General features: G+C 48.7%; 7 protein-coding genes across 7 annotated transcripts; 4 read left to right on the top strand and 3 right to left on the bottom strand.

Moving 5' to 3' along the window:
• Positions 1-1,212: 1,212 nt before the first annotated feature.
• BDV27DRAFT_168236 (acyl-CoA dehydrogenase/oxidase C-terminal) lies at positions 1,213-3,478 on the bottom strand (the record flags this gene model as incomplete). The annotated part of the gene is made up of 5 exons (XM_032074715.1): positions 1,213-1,352; positions 1,402-1,542; positions 1,601-1,682; positions 1,754-2,537; positions 2,568-3,478. The coding sequence occupies 5 exons, from the start codon at positions 3,476-3,478 to the stop codon at positions 1,213-1,215; spliced, it is 2,058 nt and encodes a 685-aa protein (XP_031923015.1).
• Positions 3,479-3,900: 422 nt separating this feature from the next.
• On the top strand, positions 3,901-4,830 carry BDV27DRAFT_162155 (enoyl-CoA hydratase/isomerase family protein; the record flags this gene model as incomplete). The annotated part of the gene is made up of 4 exons (XM_032073342.1): positions 3,901-4,119; positions 4,175-4,234; positions 4,300-4,652; positions 4,719-4,830. The coding sequence occupies 4 exons, from the start codon at positions 3,901-3,903 to the stop codon at positions 4,828-4,830; spliced, it is 744 nt and encodes a 247-aa protein (XP_031923014.1).
• A 983-nt stretch (positions 4,831-5,813) lies between these two features.
• Positions 5,814-7,016, bottom strand: BDV27DRAFT_135342 (uncharacterized protein). Its single transcript, XM_032068517.1, has one exon. It carries the CDS (start codon positions 6,798-6,800, stop codon positions 6,054-6,056), a length of 747 nt encoding a protein of 248 aa, XP_031923013.1. The 5' UTR covers positions 6,801-7,016; the 3' UTR covers positions 5,814-6,053.
• A 784-nt stretch (positions 7,017-7,800) lies between these two features.
• On the top strand, positions 7,801-10,191 carry BDV27DRAFT_135341 (POT family-domain-containing protein). Its single transcript, XM_032068516.1, has 5 exons — positions 7,801-7,927; positions 8,005-8,547; positions 8,598-8,857; positions 8,917-9,516; positions 9,596-10,191. Exons 1-5 carry the CDS (start codon positions 7,924-7,926, stop codon positions 10,013-10,015), a joined length of 1,827 nt encoding a protein of 608 aa, XP_031923012.1. The 5' UTR covers positions 7,801-7,923; the 3' UTR covers positions 10,016-10,191.
• A 1,830-nt stretch (positions 10,192-12,021) lies between these two features.
• On the top strand, positions 12,022-12,950 carry BDV27DRAFT_149141 (class I SAM-dependent methyltransferase; the record flags this gene model as incomplete). Its single annotated transcript, XM_032071007.1, has 2 exons — positions 12,022-12,490; positions 12,613-12,950. The coding sequence occupies 2 exons, from the start codon at positions 12,022-12,024 to the stop codon at positions 12,948-12,950; spliced, it is 807 nt and encodes a 268-aa protein (XP_031923011.1).
• Positions 12,951-14,220: 1,270 nt separating this feature from the next.
• On the bottom strand, positions 14,221-16,074 carry BDV27DRAFT_149140 (major facilitator superfamily domain-containing protein; the record flags this gene model as incomplete). Its single annotated transcript, XM_032071006.1, has 7 exons — positions 14,221-14,421; positions 14,482-14,889; positions 14,944-15,313; positions 15,386-15,544; positions 15,594-15,726; positions 15,765-15,871; positions 15,926-16,074. 7 exons carry the CDS (start codon positions 16,072-16,074, stop codon positions 14,221-14,223), a joined length of 1,527 nt encoding a protein of 508 aa, XP_031923010.1.
• A 1,084-nt stretch (positions 16,075-17,158) lies between these two features.
• Positions 17,159-18,831, top strand: BDV27DRAFT_168231 (M20 family metallopeptidase; the record flags this gene model as incomplete). The annotated part of the gene is made up of 5 exons (XM_032074714.1): positions 17,159-17,263; positions 17,341-17,723; positions 17,809-18,195; positions 18,260-18,391; positions 18,425-18,831. 5 exons carry the CDS (start codon positions 17,159-17,161, stop codon positions 18,696-18,698), a joined length of 1,281 nt encoding a protein of 426 aa, XP_031923009.1. The 3' UTR covers positions 18,699-18,831.
• Positions 18,832-19,260: the final 429 nt, after the last annotated feature.

Below are 19,260 nucleotides of genomic sequence, written 5' to 3'. Positions count from 1 at the left end.
CCACGGGCCTAGGGATTATAAGGTTAGACCCGCCCAAATGGGGCAGGGGGCTTCAGCAATCAGGCCTGGCAAGTCATTGCATCTCCTCCGTAATGAGCTAGTGAGTTGGTTAACTAGAGCTGGGAATGTATAATAATCACTCCGAGCAGACATGCATGATGATTTAGCAAAGATGGTTGAACTAAGTTAACTCATCACACCGTAAGGAGGTGTTATAATGTTGAGTAATGGACAAAACTTTCTGGTTATGTGACCAGCGAAGGATTCTCTTGCTGTATTGCACTGAAGCTTATACCCTAGTATGTATGTAGTCAGGGGCCCCGTATGCGCCTGGTCACGGAAGTATATAGAAATCTATCTGTGTTTTCTATAAAATCGAATTAGTACTGCCTAGTAGAGCTAAAAATTCCAAGAAAAAAAATAATATCTATAGTCACTGTCGGTATTAAACTTATTTATTCTAAATTAACTACCTATTCTTTAACTTGACTATAGTTAGGCTGGTCCCGCAGAGTGTCTGGAGGCCATCTAGTAGCGACAAGATAAAATCCGATACATTAGCCGCGCGACAGACATTCTCCATGTGGCTGTCAGTGAGCGTGGTTAACCTTTCAGTCGGCATCCCCAAGGATATGTTTACGCGAATCATGGCGGGATAGAGCATGGTTCCTGTTGGACAAGGTCTACTTCATTCCTGTACAGCCACGGATTCATACTATTTGCGGAAGTTCCGGCTATTCTAATCTGACTGGTGATCGGATAATAGAAGAACTCAAGTATCCCGATCACGGTGCTTTTCCTGCAGCCAGAAGCTCTCACAAATAGCACAAATTGCCCTTTCCGGACCCTCTACCACGTAAGTTAGGGGGCGTATACATTCTTGCTGGATGTAGCTGCAATCGCCTTACAGATAAATCAATGAATTGGACCCAAAACCCAACCCATGATGGGTTCAGGTCTGAAAGGGTTTTGCTGAAATCTAATACTAACATTGCTAGCCTATCACAGTTTTGCTAGAACAGACGACCATCCGCCGCCATCCCCTTTGACAAGTTCATCTTCCCAGTAGTTCGGGTTAAATGTGATTTCGTTCAAAGGATTGAGACGGTGGGCTCGGTAGAACAAGTCTTCATAGACTTTACCGTCAAACCGTCCGAGTGCACTTGGCAGAGTGGCATCAGCATGGTCAAACTGGGCAACGAAAGGGGAGTCTCACCTGTCCAGGAGATAATCAGGGATTTTCCATGCGTCGACCAGGGCGACGGCATGAGGCTCAATCCGAGCCATCAGGTGTCGCACGCGGTTCGGTAGCTCATCGAGATCGCGTTGCGAAACCGCCCCGCAACGGAAAACTACCGGGCTGTTAGTTGACCAGCTTAGCGCACCATGGGCGTCTCTTACAGTCGTAGGCCTGTGTTTCCATATGAAAGAAAGCGAATAGATGGTACAGATCACGCAGCGTGTCCTTCGCCTGTTGGGGCAATGATTGATCATTTTGCAGGGTATCGTGGAATATTTCGACTAGGAGAGTAAGGGACTGGGCTAGGTTTGGTCCGTCAGCTGGAGCCTGTGTATAGTATAATATCAGTGAGCAACTTACCCTGACTAAGTCGGTGCAGCTGAGTCATGAGACTAGTCCACGCCCTCTTCTTGGTGACGCGTTCCACATAAAGATCATAAAGCTTGTGACAATTTAGCAATCTTAAAAAAATAGGAAGACCAACACACGAGTATCGCAGCGAGGCCAGCTTACCAAGGCGGTTGTTCGGCGGTGGAAGCTCCTGACAATGTTAGAGTCATCGTCGAAGACCCTATACGGCTCTAGATTGACTCCATTCCTGTTGGCCCTGAGGAACTCCTTATACGAGTCTTCAGTCTCGTTACCTGCCGCACTGTCGATATCTGCAACAGCTGCCTGCATCCGCTTTATAAGGTAGGCAGCCACCTGCTGGGTAATCATCCAATTATCCCCCTCCACGGTGACACGGGAGAGGTAATCTGGGGATAGCCGAATAAAACCGCTGGCACCACCATAGCCATGACCTCCTAGTGCCCGGCGACAGGTTTCGATCCCGTCGGCGACAATTTCAGTACAAAAGCTTTTGAGCCCCGATGACAGGCTGTGCATGTGGGCCAATCCACTAAAGTCCCCCGCTTGGATTTGGTCCCGCGCTTTTCGGTAGGTCCGTTGCATAGCCAGCCCAGCATAATGTAGCACATATGTAGTGGCTAACAGAGGGAGAATACGTATTTGTACTGTGGGATACTCCAACACTGCCACCTCCGGGCCCTTAGGGTCATCACGGTCTCTGGACTGCCGCCGAACCGTGGTGTAGCAGACCGCTATAGTAACTGCACGAGCGAGGGCCATTCTGGACTGGAGAACAATCAGAGACCGGACGTATGTCATCGTACCATAAACAACGGCAGGCACAGCCGGCTTTGAGAACTGTCCGCTGTCCGGGTCGAGCTTGGCATAGCGCGACAGCAATGCCGAATGCGGTATTCTGGCGGTCGACGTGGTCAGCAAAACTCGACTGGGACCTCAGACAGGGACTTGGGCCTACCGGAACTGATCAAATAACATGTATGCATTGTCGATGGTGGCGTATCCGAACTTGGGTCCAATATCACCGATCACAACCCCTTTCCGTGGCTGGTGGGTTCGCATATCCCGAACTTGCACAATGAATGGGTGAGGACCATGACTTTCATATTCACCTCCAGAATTAGGGACGAGAAGCTGAGCCACCACAATGGCGTGGTTCGCTGTACGTCCCAGACTACCATTCCACCATTTGCTGGCGGTTAACGTCGGGCTGTGAAGAATGAACTCTTTGCTCCCGGGATCCCAGCGCGCCTGTAACTCCAAGCCCTGGATGTTACTTCCGTGGCCCAGTTCCGTTTGCGCATAGGCCCCGATGATCTTGAAGGACTCAATCAGGGGTAGCCAGTAGGCCTGCTGCGCATCACTGGCCTGCTCACGGATGGTGGTGATAAACATATGCAGATGCAGATAGTAGGGCGAGACGTCGTCAACCAGCGTCTCGGCCATCTTATAATCATCAGTGTCCCACCCATACTTATCGACGAAGCGACGCAACAGCTTTGCTCGTGCCAACGCAAGCTTAAAGAGGTCCTCTCGCGATAGGTTTGCCTGGCGCTTCTTATCAAAGAGTGGTTCCTTCTCCACGATGCGTAAAACCCGAGCTTGGCGTTCAAGATACCCATCCTGGTCCAGTAAATGACGTGCCAATTCATCGACAGAAATATGAGACTGGGCCCGTTTCCTGGCTAGAAGCTCCGGGCCATCTGGCTGGCTGGGCTGCAGATGATCTGTGAAGTCAGACCTTCCGCTCAGCCGGGACATGCTCCTGATGGTAGGCTGAAAGGTATTGCGAGTGAAGATGAAATACACAAAGGAATTACTCCCCTTATAAAGCCCCTTACCAGGGGCAAGTGACACTGTTCGCATCATGGTTATTTACCGGTCAACGGTACACGCGGTGCAACAGCAGTTTAACGCTTGGTGGCACTACTATATTTGGGCTCGGCATTCGCTTCTTCCCCGCGTCTCTCACAATGTTTGTCTTATCGGACGGGCCTAGGTTACTCGGCTTCATGCATCCAGTTGGATTATTTAATCCCGATCTGCATACTAGTGCTGTCGTCCCCTCCAGATCAGCGTTCCTGGCCTTCCCCGCATTTCGTCCACACGTACAATACGTACCATAAAGCCTTCTCCGAGGTATCCCATTGAGCAATATATCCGCTTGCATATTTAGGCACTCTCCACTGAACGACATTTTCTAAAAGGAGTTCATTCTTCCCTTGTTTAGTCTTCCCTTTTTTAGAATTTTTTGATTTTCATTGTCCCAATCTACGTGACGAGAGCCGATCATGGCAGAATTCCGGGCAATAGGGAGTTTTGAGAATCTGAGTCTCGAGCGACGAGGCTGTGTTTTCATGATCACCATGGAGCTCGGTGCTGAGAATCGATTGACGGCCAAGTTCTGCCAGGAGCTGATTCGTGCCTTCAATACTGTGCGTCAAACGCTTGGCAAGAACTCAGCAGGCGCAGTTATTACTAGAGGGAACAACGCAAAATTCTTTTGCACAGTATAGAATCCAATAGTTGACGCGCTAGACCATGATGCTAATGGTTCATCTTTAGGGTCTCGACCTGGATGAGGCCGAACAAAACCCTCATGCTACCACTGAGGGCTTTTACCCTGTAACTAACTCGATACTAATCGTTTAGACGACCGACCACTGACGCCACCGCTGGACAATGTGTAGCTATTGCATACCATCCTGGACTTCCCGTTTCCAACCATCGCACTTCTTACCGGCCATACCTTTGGTGGCGGTTGCCCTGTAGCATTTGCCCACGACTACCGTGTAATGAATTCCGAACGAGGGTTCATTTCGATGCCTCCCGTGGACCTAGGAATGTATTTCCCCGGTGTCGGAGTCCTTCCCCGGTTAAAGCTGCGCCCACAGATTGCGCGAAAGGTACTGCTTGAGGGTCATCGCTTCACTGGCGAAGAGGCCTTGCGGGATGGCCTGGTCGATTTCATTGCCCAACCAGATGACATGCTGGCGGTCGCTTCCGAACTGGCAGCCAAGTGGGCGCCAAAGGCCAAAGCCGGGTAAGTCACATTCACTACGCCCCTTGAACTGAAGTATGTCTGGTGACATGAGAGCCCTTTATTTAGAGTATATGCGCTTCTCCGATCGGAACTTAACGGCGAGATGACCAGGGCTGTGCAGCAGATCAGCCATGTTTACGGTCGGTCTACGTTTCTTCCTGGCAAGACAAAATTATGACGCGAGTGTGTCAATGTCTTCATCTTATGGATGTGTTGATACCTGCAAATGACCGGCCTTCCTGAACTCCTGCAGGCAAGCCTCTGTATAGAATGCCAATGTTTATCATTGTCCACAAAGCATGTCATGGAATGTTTATTAAGGACTACTTGTCTTGGGCTGTAGAAATACGTGATTTACGGCTATCATGGCGGGCCTCGGTATCATCACAGCTGTATATTCAATCAATCGGAATCATTTGCCCATTGCAACAGCAGCATATATTAGATCCGTTCAGCGCTTCAACATGGCAGCTCCCCTGGCCAATAAGGCCTTTGCAGGGACCTGTGCTGCGTCAGGAATGGGCTAAGTTACCGCGAAGCTCCTCCCTCCTCGCGGGGCATCGCTAGGCATCACCGACTAGAGCTCAGCAGAACGCATTCTGGGTCCAAGGTCTGAACCCATTATTCAAGCCATGGGGGTTTAAGGTATGAATGGGGTCTGCCGACGTCTATAGCGACATCAACTCGAAGACGCTGTAGCAACTCTACGGATCTCTGGATTTCACTCTGCAAGCCCATGTGGTTCGTCAGCGAATTGACGTCAGCGATCAAAATTCTGTTGAAGGGTTCCTTGACGTGACAAAAGCGCAGCTTGCATTTATAGATGGCATAACCAACATAGCAGGTATTTGTGACCGGTTGACGGGATCACACTCAATCTCACACACCCTCGACGACGATTACGATTTCATTATGAACACCAAGAGTGCGTGGCTCTGTTTTTTGAAACACACTGCACTCCACCTGCCATTATCTTCCTTTATCGTTGTCTCTATGTCTGTTATCGGCTAGTGAATCTCTATCAACCACCTTGGGCCAGTCTATGGTCTTATCAAATCCAAGTCTGTGATTATTGGGGACCGAAAAGGACATGGGAAGACCAATATTGCAGGCGTGCGCAGATCACCATGGCTGGTACATCGGGTGGAAGAGAAACTCATTGATTCACCATGCATTACTAGTTAAAAGACTACATCCAGGTAAGCTGTACAAATCGCGGCCCATTCCTGACCCTCTCGTCGTACGAACATATGAACATCGACGCTTGAATATTCTAATAACAATTTACGCTATTCCATAGCAATAATAGGACTCCAGCGATAACCCTACAGTACCCTACCCAGTGCACTATAGATGCATGCACTGACACGGAGGAGTCATTCTGCAAGCCTGTAGTTATCCCTATTCGAGTTCATACACGGATTGACCCGGTCGCTGATTGGATTTCTGTCCCGTCTCCAGCGATCCAGGGACTTCAGCTATGTCGCTGGCCCTTGACCAGCGAGCCTGGTGCGGCGACATTGAATCTTCTTCACGATCAATTGGCTTTTGATCGTGGGGTAGGCCTGTCGGTTTTCCCAAGAACGAGTCAGTTGCGCATGCTGATATTGAATCCCTCTTTTGCTTTTCCAGATCCGCCTTGATAACCAACCGGTCCACGAGGACCGCGTGGGCCCGTTTGAGGGTCCGTTTCACAAACGCCGTGGCCCAAATCTGCGACCGCATGTTGACATCTTCGCGCAGGTACAACCCTTCTCGGGGTGCATCGGGAATGCCCAGTTCGACAGGCTCTCGCGGCTCGCCGGGCATATTTCCACAGACGGACCATTTCTCTCGGATGTCCAAGCCGGTTGGGGCATAAACATGGGTCTGGAGGCCCCGCGGGAGATCGTAGAAGCACCCTGCATAGGACACGTTGCCCTTGACTAGCCCGCCCGGTAGATACGAGATTCGGTCGGTCATCTCGTACCAAATACAATGAAACTCATCCGCAGGCGCAAAGGATGGCGGGCGACAGGGCTCATGGTGGATCACCAAAGGGTTTAGTTCAATCATTTCCGCATGATTATGGAGGGCTTCCACTACCGTGTCCCGTGTGATATACGATGGGAGCGGAGTGATGTTGGTGAAAACACTTCGTTTGTACATGCTGTTGACTCAGTGGAGATACCAGAGCAGATGGGAGTCCACACCCGACGACGCTGGAGAGAGAGGGAGCTATGCATCTGCTGGTGAGCCTGTGTGGTGATGACGGAGCGAAATCGATGTCTCTGGCCTCTCGTGACGTCCGAAACCTTAAATGTGGGGTGGAGTCAAAAAGTGGCGGAGTCAATGTCGGAGTTTCTAATTGGTCCCCGTATAAACGGGGAAGGGGATGTGGGAAAACTGGCCGCCAATTCTCTAGTTGTCTCTGTCGTGAGTTGATGTCAAGCTTGACAACGTAGCTGTGGGGTCAGTCAGTCTATTACTTGACCAATGACACATAAACTCGCTATGAACCGGAGGATCTACTATTATGCAGGGTTGAAAGCTTGTCAACCAAGCCAGGATATATATATAGCAGCGTGAGAAACAAGATGTCTGGAATTGACTGATACATAGAACACACACACACACACACACACACACACACACACACACACACAATACCACTAAACTAGCGCGTGCCTCTTCTCCCTTGGCTTGAAACACCTTTTGGACAGCTAAGGGTCTCCCCCTATCAACCTCGGATACAACTATTTAGCCTTGGAGATTGAGTTGTTGAAGCTCAGGAACTGCTGTGGGTAGGGTTACATCGGGTCCCACACGGCAATATGCGTTATCTCGCACGGATTGTGGGAGGAAGTTAAGGAACCCACCCAAGGCATGACGCCATAACTTAGTGCCAAGCCCTAAACTATCTTAGTCGTAGTGCTTAGCTATGAATGGCAAGCTTATCTGTCCTCCTCGTGGTGTGATAGGCTCTTCGCTATCTTTGTTTAATGAAGTCAACAGGTTGGCCTCATTTCGCCTGCCTGTAATTGGACGTGAGATGCCCTCCCCGCTTTGGGTAATCTATTCGGAGTTACATCCGGGGCAACAAGGGCAGTCGACAGGGAAAATGGGGGATTTTAAAAGAGGCCCAGGGGGACCGCTGATCCGTTCCCAACTCGGTCGCGTTCTCTTCTTTCTCTCTCTCTCTCTCTCTCTCTGTGTGTGTGTGTCCCTCTTTCTTTCGTTCTTTGGTTCGTCTGTATGTTGTACGTTGCTACGGTAGAGGCAGATTTACACGATGGGTAAGTCCTGGCTTTCAATCTTGACGACAGCGATTGGAATACTTTCTCGTGACCAGACTGATAACACCCACATGCAGCTTCCCAAGGGCCATATGACGAGAAGGCCAACATTCCCGCTATAGAGGAAACGTTGCCTTCGGCTGGCGAGTACGATGAGAACGAGCCCACCGAAGAAGAGCTGGCGACTCTGCGACGTGTGCCGGGCAAGCTCCCACTGGTAGCCTATCTCATCTGTGCGGTCGAGTTCTCTGAGCGAGCTTCGTATTTGGGTGTTTCGGGCCTGATCTCCAACTTCATCAATCGTCCACTCCCGGTGGGCGGCAATGGCTACGGTGCACCTCCGCGGGGTACGCAGCAGACGGCCGGCGCCTTGGGCATGGGCACTGTCAAGGCAAACGCCGTCAACCAGTCGTTCAGCATGCTGGCGTATGCCCTTCCAATGGTGTTCGGCTACCTGTCTGATGCGCATACGGGCCGCTTCAAGATGATCTTCTGGGGTGTCTTTGTTTTTGGTGTCGCTCATGTCCTGATGGTTGGGGCGACCGCACCAACTCTACTGGCGAATGGAGGTGCTAAAGCGCCCTTCTTCATTTCGTTGTATATGTTGTCGGTCGGTGCCGGTATGTTCTACTTCGTTGGCGACGGTGATGCTCAGTGTTAATGATCCCAGCCATGTTTAAGCCCAACGTCTCTCCCCTTCTGCTGGATCAGATGCCCACTACCAAGGCGAAGACGAAGCTGCTGCCCAATGGCGAGAAGGTTATCGTTGACCCCGAGGTCACGACCGAGCGTGCCATGCTGTGGTTCTATCTGCTTATCAATATTGGCGGCTTTATGCAAGTGGCCACCTCCTATGCTGAGAAGTACGTCGGGTGGTGGTTGGCTTTTATCTTGCCGCTGTTTCTGTATCTTCCGCTGCCTGTCCTTTTGGTATGTCCCCAGTCGAACATTGGATAACTGACCTGCTACCATGGCTAATTACGTGCTAGCTCTGGCTACGGAAACGTCTCGTTCTACACCCTCCTGGCGGCAGTGACCTGCTCAATGTCGTCCGAGTATTGGGCATCTGCCTCCGTCGTGGCGGTGTTTTTCGCATTGGACGCCATGGATTCTGGGACGCGGCCAAGCCGTCAGTAATCGCAGGAAAGGGCCAGAATATCAGGACTCATTGGAACGACCAATTCGTGGAGGATGTCCGCCGCACATTCCAGGCGACGGGGATCTTTTGCTTTTTCCCCATCCAGTATATCAATGACAACGGATTGGGTAACGCTGCAAGCTTTTTGTCGACTATGTTGACGACGAACGGCGTGCCTAACGATGTCATCAGCAATTTCAACGCGCTGAGTATCATCTGCTTTGCTCCCATCCTCAACTACATGTTGTACCCCTTGCTGCGCCGTCTCCATATTCGATATGGCCCTGTGGCACGGATCACCACAGGACTTGCCCTGTCTTCCATTGGTGGCGTAGGCTACACTGTTCTCAACTACTACGCCTACAAGCTCGGACCCTGTGGCAAGTACGGTTCTTCTGACACGTGCGTGGATGCCAACGGCGTTTCTTTGGTGGCTCCGATCAGCATATGGGTATGTACTTGATGTTTCCATAGACTCCTTGATTCAATCGAAACGATACAGAATAATTGACCGCTAACGAGAATATCAGTTTATGGCCATACCCTATGCACTCGGTGGTATTTCGGAACTCTTTGTCAATGTCCCAGCCTACGGTATCGCCTACTCACGCGCCCCCAAGAATATGCGTGGCTTGGTCTCGGCCATCAACCTACTCAACACCGCCGTTGCCTATGCGATAGGGTTGGCGTGCTCCGCCGTTGTCAAGGATCCATATCTCACCTGGGTATTCGGCGGTCCCTCCATTGTCGGTGGCGTTCTCACCGTGGTCTTCTACTTCATGTTCCGCCATATCGACAAGGAAGAATACATGCTGAGCGAGGATGCCGAGCCCACTCTTGTGCTTGAAGGTACCGAAAACACATTCACGGAGAATTCGTATAATAAACCGACCAACCTAACCCCTGCCATTGCCGAGAATAACGAATCTGGCATATCGCCGAAATGGTAATGCAGTGGCGTTTGTTTCTATAGCAGATCCATAGATGCTGCGCCACTTTCCTTTCGGGGAAGTATAAGGGGAGTAACCTATGTTGATTTCGGTGGACATTTTCTATATAGTGGCCAACAGTCCTGTCGAATAGCCTGTTCCTTAGTGTAGCTATTAAGTGAAAAAAACTTGAAAAGCATCCATCGCAGTTCTTTTCTTGAGAGGTTAAATTCTAGTGCTTAGGAAACACTACAGGCTCAAAGGCGCCTTGCTAGGGGAAACGTATTTTTAAGATATTGTTTTTGGTGAACCCTGGTATATGTTCCCGTTGCTCTTGGTAGTAAACCTCTCGCATCGAGATATAGCCTCTAGTAATTACCCAGACGCAACTAGAAGCTATCTAGATTAGCTAGGTACCTAATACTATCTTACAAACAGCATTTAAGGAGCTACAGTCAGCCATAAAAGAAGATTCTAGCAGGGGGAATATATCTAAATACACCGAAAAAATCTCAAGTTGCCACAATATTATAGAGCCTAGACTCCTAAAAGTGCTTATTACTATAGATATATATTAGTTAAATATATAATGACTACTCTACTACAGTCTACTATTACCAAGAGATAGTGAAATAATATAACAAGCACTAAATATTCAAGTCTATTATATATAACCTACCAAAGCAAATCTTTACGCCGGAAAAAAGAAGGTATACTGAGACAATACGCAGGGCTCTACAACTACTATTGATATCCTAAATATAAATGGCACCTAGCTAGATATCCCATTAGCCGGTAAGGTCCAAAACGTGTAGAGTTGCCGCTGGTGGGAAACTCCGCAATAGTTCATATTCTGGATACTTAGATGCTGCTCCAAAACTAATCAATATTCTCTGACCAATGGTCCATCCTGGCTCGCCTGCTTACGATTTATATCTCCTTGCGAATAGTAGGCATGGGCCAAAGCCTATCTATAGTTAGACCTCCCTCCACGCACTGGGCCATGTATATATCGTATTTTCTTTCCCAGTCATATCGAACTCTCGCTTGCCATAAAGATAGATTCGCCGGCGCTGGCAATCCTTGTAATTCAGTGCCAGTGAGGGTAGGCAAGCCCTCTTGAGATGATAAGACACCATCGGACAGATAATATAACGTATAGTACTCGCTGCATGGCTTCCGCCACGATCCATTCTCCCCACCTCGGCGCAGATCTGCTGCACCACAAACTCGGAATACTCTCCATAGGGAAAAGCGCTTGGCATACTAACTTAGCAGTACTATTCGACTCTATTGGGCAAGGGAGTGGGCTTGAGACATAAAGTCGGGGATAACTCTATGACCATAATGAGATTGCAAGTAGCGGTATGCTATGAGAGGTAGAGAGTTGCCGACCTCCTACTAAAGGTAGGGGTCGCTACGTCCTTTATATACACAGGGTAGTTAAGCACCGTAGGGTTGAGCCCGTGGTGCAGTCACTAGGGCCGTAGCTAAAGTGAAAGGCTCCCTCACGTAGCTCTGTAGTACCGTTACCTCAGCGTCGCTGCGATCACAATACTATTGGATATTATTGAGCGTGCTGCCACTCGGGCAAAGTACCTTAGGCAATTGGTCGTGCCTTCAACCGAACTCCGGCCAACAGATATTACTCCCTTAACTAATGTACTTATCTATCCGGAGAGTTGGTTTACAGTTGCTGGGTTTTCAACATAACAGAAATGACGTCTCAACAGCTGAAAGAGACTTAGAGCTTCCCCACGGCCAAGCTACTAAAGAAATAAGATATCATACAAAAGAAATCGGGGAGGAGAAATAAACAAAGGCTCAGTTAGGCACACTCTACGTCTCTATAACATTATCGCCCGAGCATCAGTGGTAGATTCCTGGGTCGCACGGGCGCCGAATCGCAAACCAACGCGCCAGTCGGTGTAAATAGGCGCCATCCCATCGTTCTGCGCGAAATACGCTGGTACGGCTGAATTTGCAGTCCTCTAATATATTATAGGTTCACATCTGACTATCTAATTATGGAAACCATCCTCTCCAGCTTTCTCCATGACCCTACCTCTGCCCTCAAAACGCAAATCTTTATACCTCGCTTCATCCATCGTCTCCGCATGGCCGAAGCATGGGGCATATCTAGTGGCGAGAGAATCCTTGATACTGGTTGCGGCCAAGGTGGATCATCCCTCATTCTGGCACACCTCGTCGGGCCCAATGGCCGCATAACCGGCATCGACCCCGTCCAACCCGAATACGGCACACCCTTCGCAGTGCAACAGTCGCAGGAGTACACGAAGCGATCTACTCTCGGATCATCGCTCACATTTCTTCGCACAGACGCCCCATCATTTGTCCACGGGTTAGATTGTCCAGCCAGCGAAGTCTTCGATGCAGCAGTGCTTTGTCATAGTCTCTGGTACTTCCAGAATCGCCTGACCGTATATCACCTCTTTCGGGCCTTGCGGGATGCAGACATTCCCTGTGTATATTTGTGTGAGTGTTCATATAAACCTTCGCTAGATAGTTAGAACGCACATATCTTGGCCGCGGAGGCGCAGGCGTTGTTCTACCAGTATCGGACGCCTCGCGCTCCGGGAGCACAATGTGCAATTCAGGGTTGGACCAAGAATCCACTCTGAAGGCGGTCCAGTTAGCCGGGTTTCTGTTGAAGAAGCACGGATCCATCACACCTGAATCTACGATACTGGAGGGTCACTACGAGGTGCAGTATGTGGCGGAGGAGAAGTTTACGCGTGTGGTTCGCGAGGAGGGCCTCCCAGAGACCCAGCAAGATGAAATATTGGCTTGGGTGACGCGTGTACGAAAGTCAAACGAGGAACTCAAGCTGGCTGGGCTTGGAGAGAGGCGATACAATACCGTCAACTTTGGTAATGAGCTTCCGGATACTCAACTTGCCTTGAGCTTCCCGATCCCGCTTCCACCGGGAAAGTAGCAATGCTTCGAGAATAGGGAGCAATACCCACCCCTCGCATCCCACGCTATCAAATAATAATAAGGGCGAAAAACTTTCATTCTCGAGGAGCTTCCGATAGGCTTCTGCTATTGTGGGCAGTGATTATCGTGTAGAGCAGTAGAGAATATCATTCCAGACTAGAACAGCGCTGAAAAATTGGACTGCCTTATTCTCCATGGACTCTATATGGTATGGGTCAGTCGTTAGATCCAATACCGGTGTGGCTGTCAAAACATACGGATCAATGACCGGGGGTTCCAAACTTTGTGCAAGCGAGAGCGCGGCCAAGTTGAGACGCACATGGGAGGACTGCATATTCTTGCTTTACGGCCTAACTATAATTATTACCAACTCATCAAAATTGCATTTACTGATATTTCATTCTTACCTCGACCATGGCGATCCGAACCCCACAGATTACGGTCTCTCATTTGGCCAGACTTGTAACCATGGCGTATTGTGCCTGTGACGAATCCAGGAGCTCCTGGAAGTGATATAAACCGCGCGCCTTATATTCCTCAAAGTCCTTGGATAATGCCATGCCTTAGGCATAGTATTTCCCATAGCGCAATCCTCTATTGCTCTGGTCCGTAGAAAGCCAGTAGACCTTTCAATCAGCAGAAGCCACTGTGGGTGACTATGGGATGCATCCATCCCTCACATCCTTGTAAGATAAGGAAGGGAGTTGTGCCCCTTCCTAGATGTAGTACATACTGAAAGGAGCCTGAGTTATACTTTCTTGTCTATCAAATAGGTCTATCGAATTTATATACTGTGGAAGCCGCCGAAAATTGATAGTTCTAGGATAATATTTGTCGTGAGTAGATTAAACACTTATATTAACAGATACCTCAACGCTTTGAGGTGCTGATTAGAGCTAACAGGGCTCTACGAAGTTTTATAAAACCAACGATCTATATATTGAGAGCTTCTCAGATAGTTTGAATCACCTTTTAAATACCTATTTTATAGAAATCGGTAGAATTATCAGTGGCACAACTGCTTGGCAAACACGTCCTTACTCTACCAAACGATCCCACAACACCTTACTGTACTAAATCAGCGTGGGTTTAGAGCCGGTGCGGGTTATCATATAAAGAGCCCACCATGGAGCCGGGTTGGAGGCGGGTCCTAGATTTTGGTCCCGAACTCTTGACTGCATCCCCCAGGTACTAGGGTATGGACAATTCTGAATGGGGAAACCAGAGGGATCAAAGATATACTTTCATCTTACTGGTCAACAAAGATATTACACGGTGTAGCGAAACCCAGGTATCTGCCTATCAGTTTTGCTGTTCTGCTGCTTGAGGAGATCATGAACATCAAGCCCTTCGTTCATCACTCCCTGTTGCCGATCCCGTCTCTTGTTCTCCCAGATATAGTAGAGGAATAAACAGCCTAGGAAGAATACTCCAAGAGCCAGCCCGCATAAAGTCGCTTCGATGCCGCTCTGTTATCATAAATTCATGAGTGAAAGCACAACATAATCTGAGACAGCTAGAGCACATACCGAGTAAACTGGCTCCTGCGAAGCGTAAAAGAATTGTGGCCCCACAATATTGCCCACGCAGTAAGCGGCGAAAAGACCAACACTGAGCATGCTCCGCTTGGTCGTTCCCGCAACATTCGAGGTGATGATACTCAGACTCAGTGGGATATTAGCAGCGAACGTAGCAACAAAGCACAGGCCGACCAGTTTGACAACCTTGTGGGATTCATCGAGCGTGTAAATTAAAACGACCCCAATGACGGCAACTATTACGTTCAAAATCATGGACATTATACGCGACGATTGGATGTAGGTTGCCATGAGTGCGGTCAGTATCAGGAATATAAGTTGACAAAGCCCCATTGGCATCTGCAGCAACAGGGACTCAAAATTCGAGTAGCCAAATCCTGCAATGATAATGGTGGAGAACTAGAGTTCTGTCAGCCATGAGGTTTGAGGTCTCCTGGCACTGGATCAACGCACGCTTGTAAGTCCACCATTAGCCAGATTCACGCAGAAGGTGTACAGAATGAGGAGCCAGGCCTGCGGGTCCCGTATAGCGTCGATCACTTGATCCCAAAGGAATTCTTCCGTCACCGCTGTAGAACCCGTCTTGTTCTGGAGCGTTCGCTGTACTGCAATCGTTCGTTCGGACTCTGAGAGGAAAGATGCTTTGGCGGGGGAGTCAGGGAGAAGGAGGCAGAGGATGAGGGCATAACCCGAGGTGATGCCTCCAAGCACGAGAAACAAAAGGCGCCAGCTTTGCAGTCCTGATGCTGAATTTCCAATTCCCCATGCCACGACACCGCCGATGATGTTCGCGATACAGTTACCGATGAACCACGCTGCCTGCCTACAGAAACAGAGTGTCAGATCAGTGAGCCATATTCTCTACTCTTGAGTGGTCTGAGCGGTGAACCATTACCGTGCGGGCTGCTCTTCTCTCTTGTAAAACATTCCTGTGATGAGACCAAAGCCTGGAGCAACTGCAGCCTCACCAACACCAAGAAAAAATCTAGCAGTAACCAATCCTCCGTAATTCTGGCAGGCTGCATGGCACATGAGGATACCACCCCACAGGAATCTGGACGTAGGTCAGTTCTGCGACCGCCTCAATGGTTCATTGGACTCACACCGATGTTGACACGTATTTTCCTAGAGGGAGGCGCACCATTAAGTAGGATGTAGGCACACTCCCTGCGAGGTAACCGAAGTAGAAGACGACAGAGCACCAAGTATATTCGTTGCCAACAAGACCCTGGCAGGCTGTTAACAAGGAGAGCTGAATATTATGCTCAGCATACTGACAAGATCTTGTCGCAAATTCAAAAGAGTTGCCTGACTAAGTGCGAGTTTATCCATATATTGCAGCATGTAGCAAATACCCATTGTTGGAATCATACTGATTTGTCTCAGAATGTGAAGCTTCGGACCTGGAAGTGATTCATAACCATTCATCACTTACAAGATATCTAGCTTCCAGAGCAGCCGACGCTCTGCTTCGGGGGACATTTGGAAGACAGTACATTCTCCAGTACTCAAATCCTGTTCTGTCTCCTGTGTGGCGTGGACGGCCTTCTCATCGTCGTTGTGTGGTTCTTTCTCAGCATTCATCTTGACAGCAGAGCTCAAAACCAAAGATAAGTGCTGTAATGTTTGATAATACTTTTATGTTTTTGGGAAAGAAGAGCGAGAGGTAGAGCACTCAATCAAATTATATCCAGATCCTCAGAAATAATGGTTCACGTCTAAAGTCCTCTCAAAGTTAAGTAGTCCATCAACACCCGTATCGCCATCATACAACCTATCTTTGAGATAACAATACAACTCCCAGTCCTCTTTGATATCTGCGGCACTCGCGAATTAGCGTTGCAGATAGTGGCAATCAGGGTATATCCTATAGATCCTATAGATACACATAACGCTCCCTCGATATCTTGAAGGGTTTTCCTATCGAATGTGTATATTCCCGCGGAGCACCTGGGGAGCCACTGGAAACAAAAGTTCTTGAGCCACAGATCTAACGTCGGCAAAATGCAATCTATCGATTGGTCTCAATCTTGGTGCTCGGACCTGGATCAGAGAAGTCGGCAAATTTGGAGGGTCTGATTGGCTAAGACCTGCATCTTCTGATAAGCACAACTTGTTCACAAATCCTCTATTGATTGCATTATTTTTCCATCTAGTGGTGGTGGATACATTTCGCGAACTCACGTCTCATCCACGGTCTCCCATTGGTCCTTGAATACACCATTGATGTGCTGTACTTACACTCTTCTATGCCATTGATCAGTTAGAGGTCTTATTTTCTGTCCTCTATTGGTTAATGTTATCCCATGCCGCAGACTGGTGGGAAAGCTCACAAGTCCGAGTGCTAGAAGACATACCAAACAAAAGTGTCGACCCTGATTAGACTGTAGCAATTCTGCTACAGAATTCGGACAGATATTCCAGATTTATGCCTCGATCATTGAATTATGCAGAATTGTATACAGGGAGCCGAGTCTGAATGCGTTGCACTTTTGGAATGACGAAGAAGTATAAATAGACCACGTTAACGCTCAATCCATATGCTCATCTCCATCGGGACGCATTTCACAAAACCCTGTCATATCATATTCAACAAGCATTCTTTTATTATTCTACTGCTACGGCCGCAAAATCTGTGATCCCAAAAAAAAAAAAAAAAAAAAGAAAAATGACTATCATTCCTGGAACCTCATTCTCTAATGAAGAGGTCCGGTCTGTTATCGACAGCGTCCTTGAGGACGTCTCAAAGCGACTCCATGCGCTAAACCACTACGTACAAATATTCTTCGTTTCATGCCAAAGTAGCAAGTTGTAAAAAGTTCATCTGGCTAACATTGTACATCCTGATAGATATGGTCAAATCCAGAACTGGCTTACGAAGAGCACAAGGCACATGATGCGATCTGTGACTTCCTTGAAAGCCAGGGATTCACAGTCACCCGAAACGCCTATGGACTCGATACGTCCTTCGAATGCATCAGTGGTACTGAAGGACGACTTATCAACCTAAACGCTGAGTACGATGCGTTGCCTGATATCGGTCATGCCTGTGGCCATAACCTTATCGCCACTAGTAGCATCGCAGCCTTCTTGGCGTTAAGCCAGCTTCGGAAAAAATATGGTATCAAAGGCAGAATCCAACTTCTCGGTACTCCAGCGGAGGAAAATGGTGGAGGCAAGGCGAAACTGATTGATGCTGGCGCTTTTAAGGGGGTGGATATCTCTCTGATGGCGTGAGTACAAGATCCTAGTTGTTGTGTCCTGGCTTCAAGAATGGGTTGAATGAATGGGTTGATGTTCTAACGTTCCTCTCTCTAGTCACGGTGGACCAGAGAATTTAGGTGGCCCCACTGGCGATGGAGTTGCTGGTGTCTTGATGAACGCTCGGAAAGAGCTTCATGTGGAATATTTCGGCAAGAACGCTCACGCCGGAGGCAATCCATGGGACGGTGTGAATGCACTGGATGCCCTGGTTCAGGCATACAATGGGATATCGACCCTAAGACAGCAGATTTTGCCGGAGGAGCGAATCCATGGCGCCTTCATCGATGTCCCAAAGGTTGCAAATGTGATCCCGGCTTACACCAAGTCTTACTGGCAGGTCCGGAGCCCCACATTACAGGGACTCAATAAACTCATTGCGAAAGTCAGGCAATGTATTGAGGGGGCGGCTCTTATCACTGGCTGTACAGCCAAAATCGAAGAGTGAGTTACCAAACAAAGCATCTTCTTTATGAGCTGCTGGTAATATTGGAGCCACATTCTCTAGGGACGGCCTATATACCGATATCATACTAAACGAAACTCTGTGTCAACGGTTTACAGGGCACATGGCAGCTTACGGGAAAGAGTTCGTCCAGAAACTCGAACAGGTGCTGACCGGTTCCTCCGATGTTGGTGAGTTTCGTGACTCTACTATTCTAATTCTTTGAAGCCATGTCACTGATATCCTTCGAGGCAATGTGAGCTACGTAGTCCCAACACTTCATGCTATGTTCGCAATCTCAACATCTAATGGGAGCTTTCCACACCACCCGGACTTTACTGCTTGTGCTGGGACTGATGAAGCACACGACGCAGCCGTGTTGACTGGGAAGGGGCTGGCCCTTCTGGGCTGGGATATGTTGACCGATGATGCTCTTTATACGTCGGCCAGAGTGCAGTGGGAGGGCCAGATCCCTAAATCGGCTTGCACCCATGTATACTAGTACCGTGAGCGCTACCATTTTGATGCCTTGTGGTGGATAAGGATCTTGTTGAAAGGGTAGTTCACGAAGGTGAGACTTTGAAGACTTCGTTTCAATAATGTCGGAGCTACTTAGCTCCTATGATGATCTCTGGTCCATTCCAATCTGATTGAAGGGCTCCTTGGCCAACTACATTAGACGTCTGACAACTTCTCGGTCGTTCAGAAAAGTACGGGTCGGCGACCAGGTCCTTACTCGTTTCCTATGTCATGTACGCGGCTCGTGATGGATGGTACAGTATGGCCCTTCCATGATAGGGATGTTACAGTCGGAGCTGCTGCCATGGCACAGTATACATCATATAGCAATGGGATCATGATTAGACTTTTCGTGCTGCTTTACTCGGGCGACTCTTGATCCTCATACCTCGTAATTTGTTCGACTATACCTCGTTCGTGTGAATTGGTGACAGCTAGAAAAGAGGACACCCTAAAGAATAGTGCACTCGATTGGTATTAAGAACGTTTGAACTCTATATATACTGGACGGTTCAGCGTGGCTAAGTCCGTTGCTATAAAATATT

This window comes from Aspergillus caelatus, assembly GCF_009193585.1.
Source record: "Aspergillus caelatus strain CBS 763.97 unplaced genomic scaffold BDV27scaffold_237, whole genome shotgun sequence".
In the NCBI taxonomy this organism is placed as follows: Eukaryota; Fungi; Ascomycota; class Eurotiomycetes; order Eurotiales; family Aspergillaceae; genus Aspergillus; species Aspergillus caelatus.
Note: the sequence above shows the minus strand (reverse complement) of the source record. Positions and strands in the feature narration are given on the sequence as shown.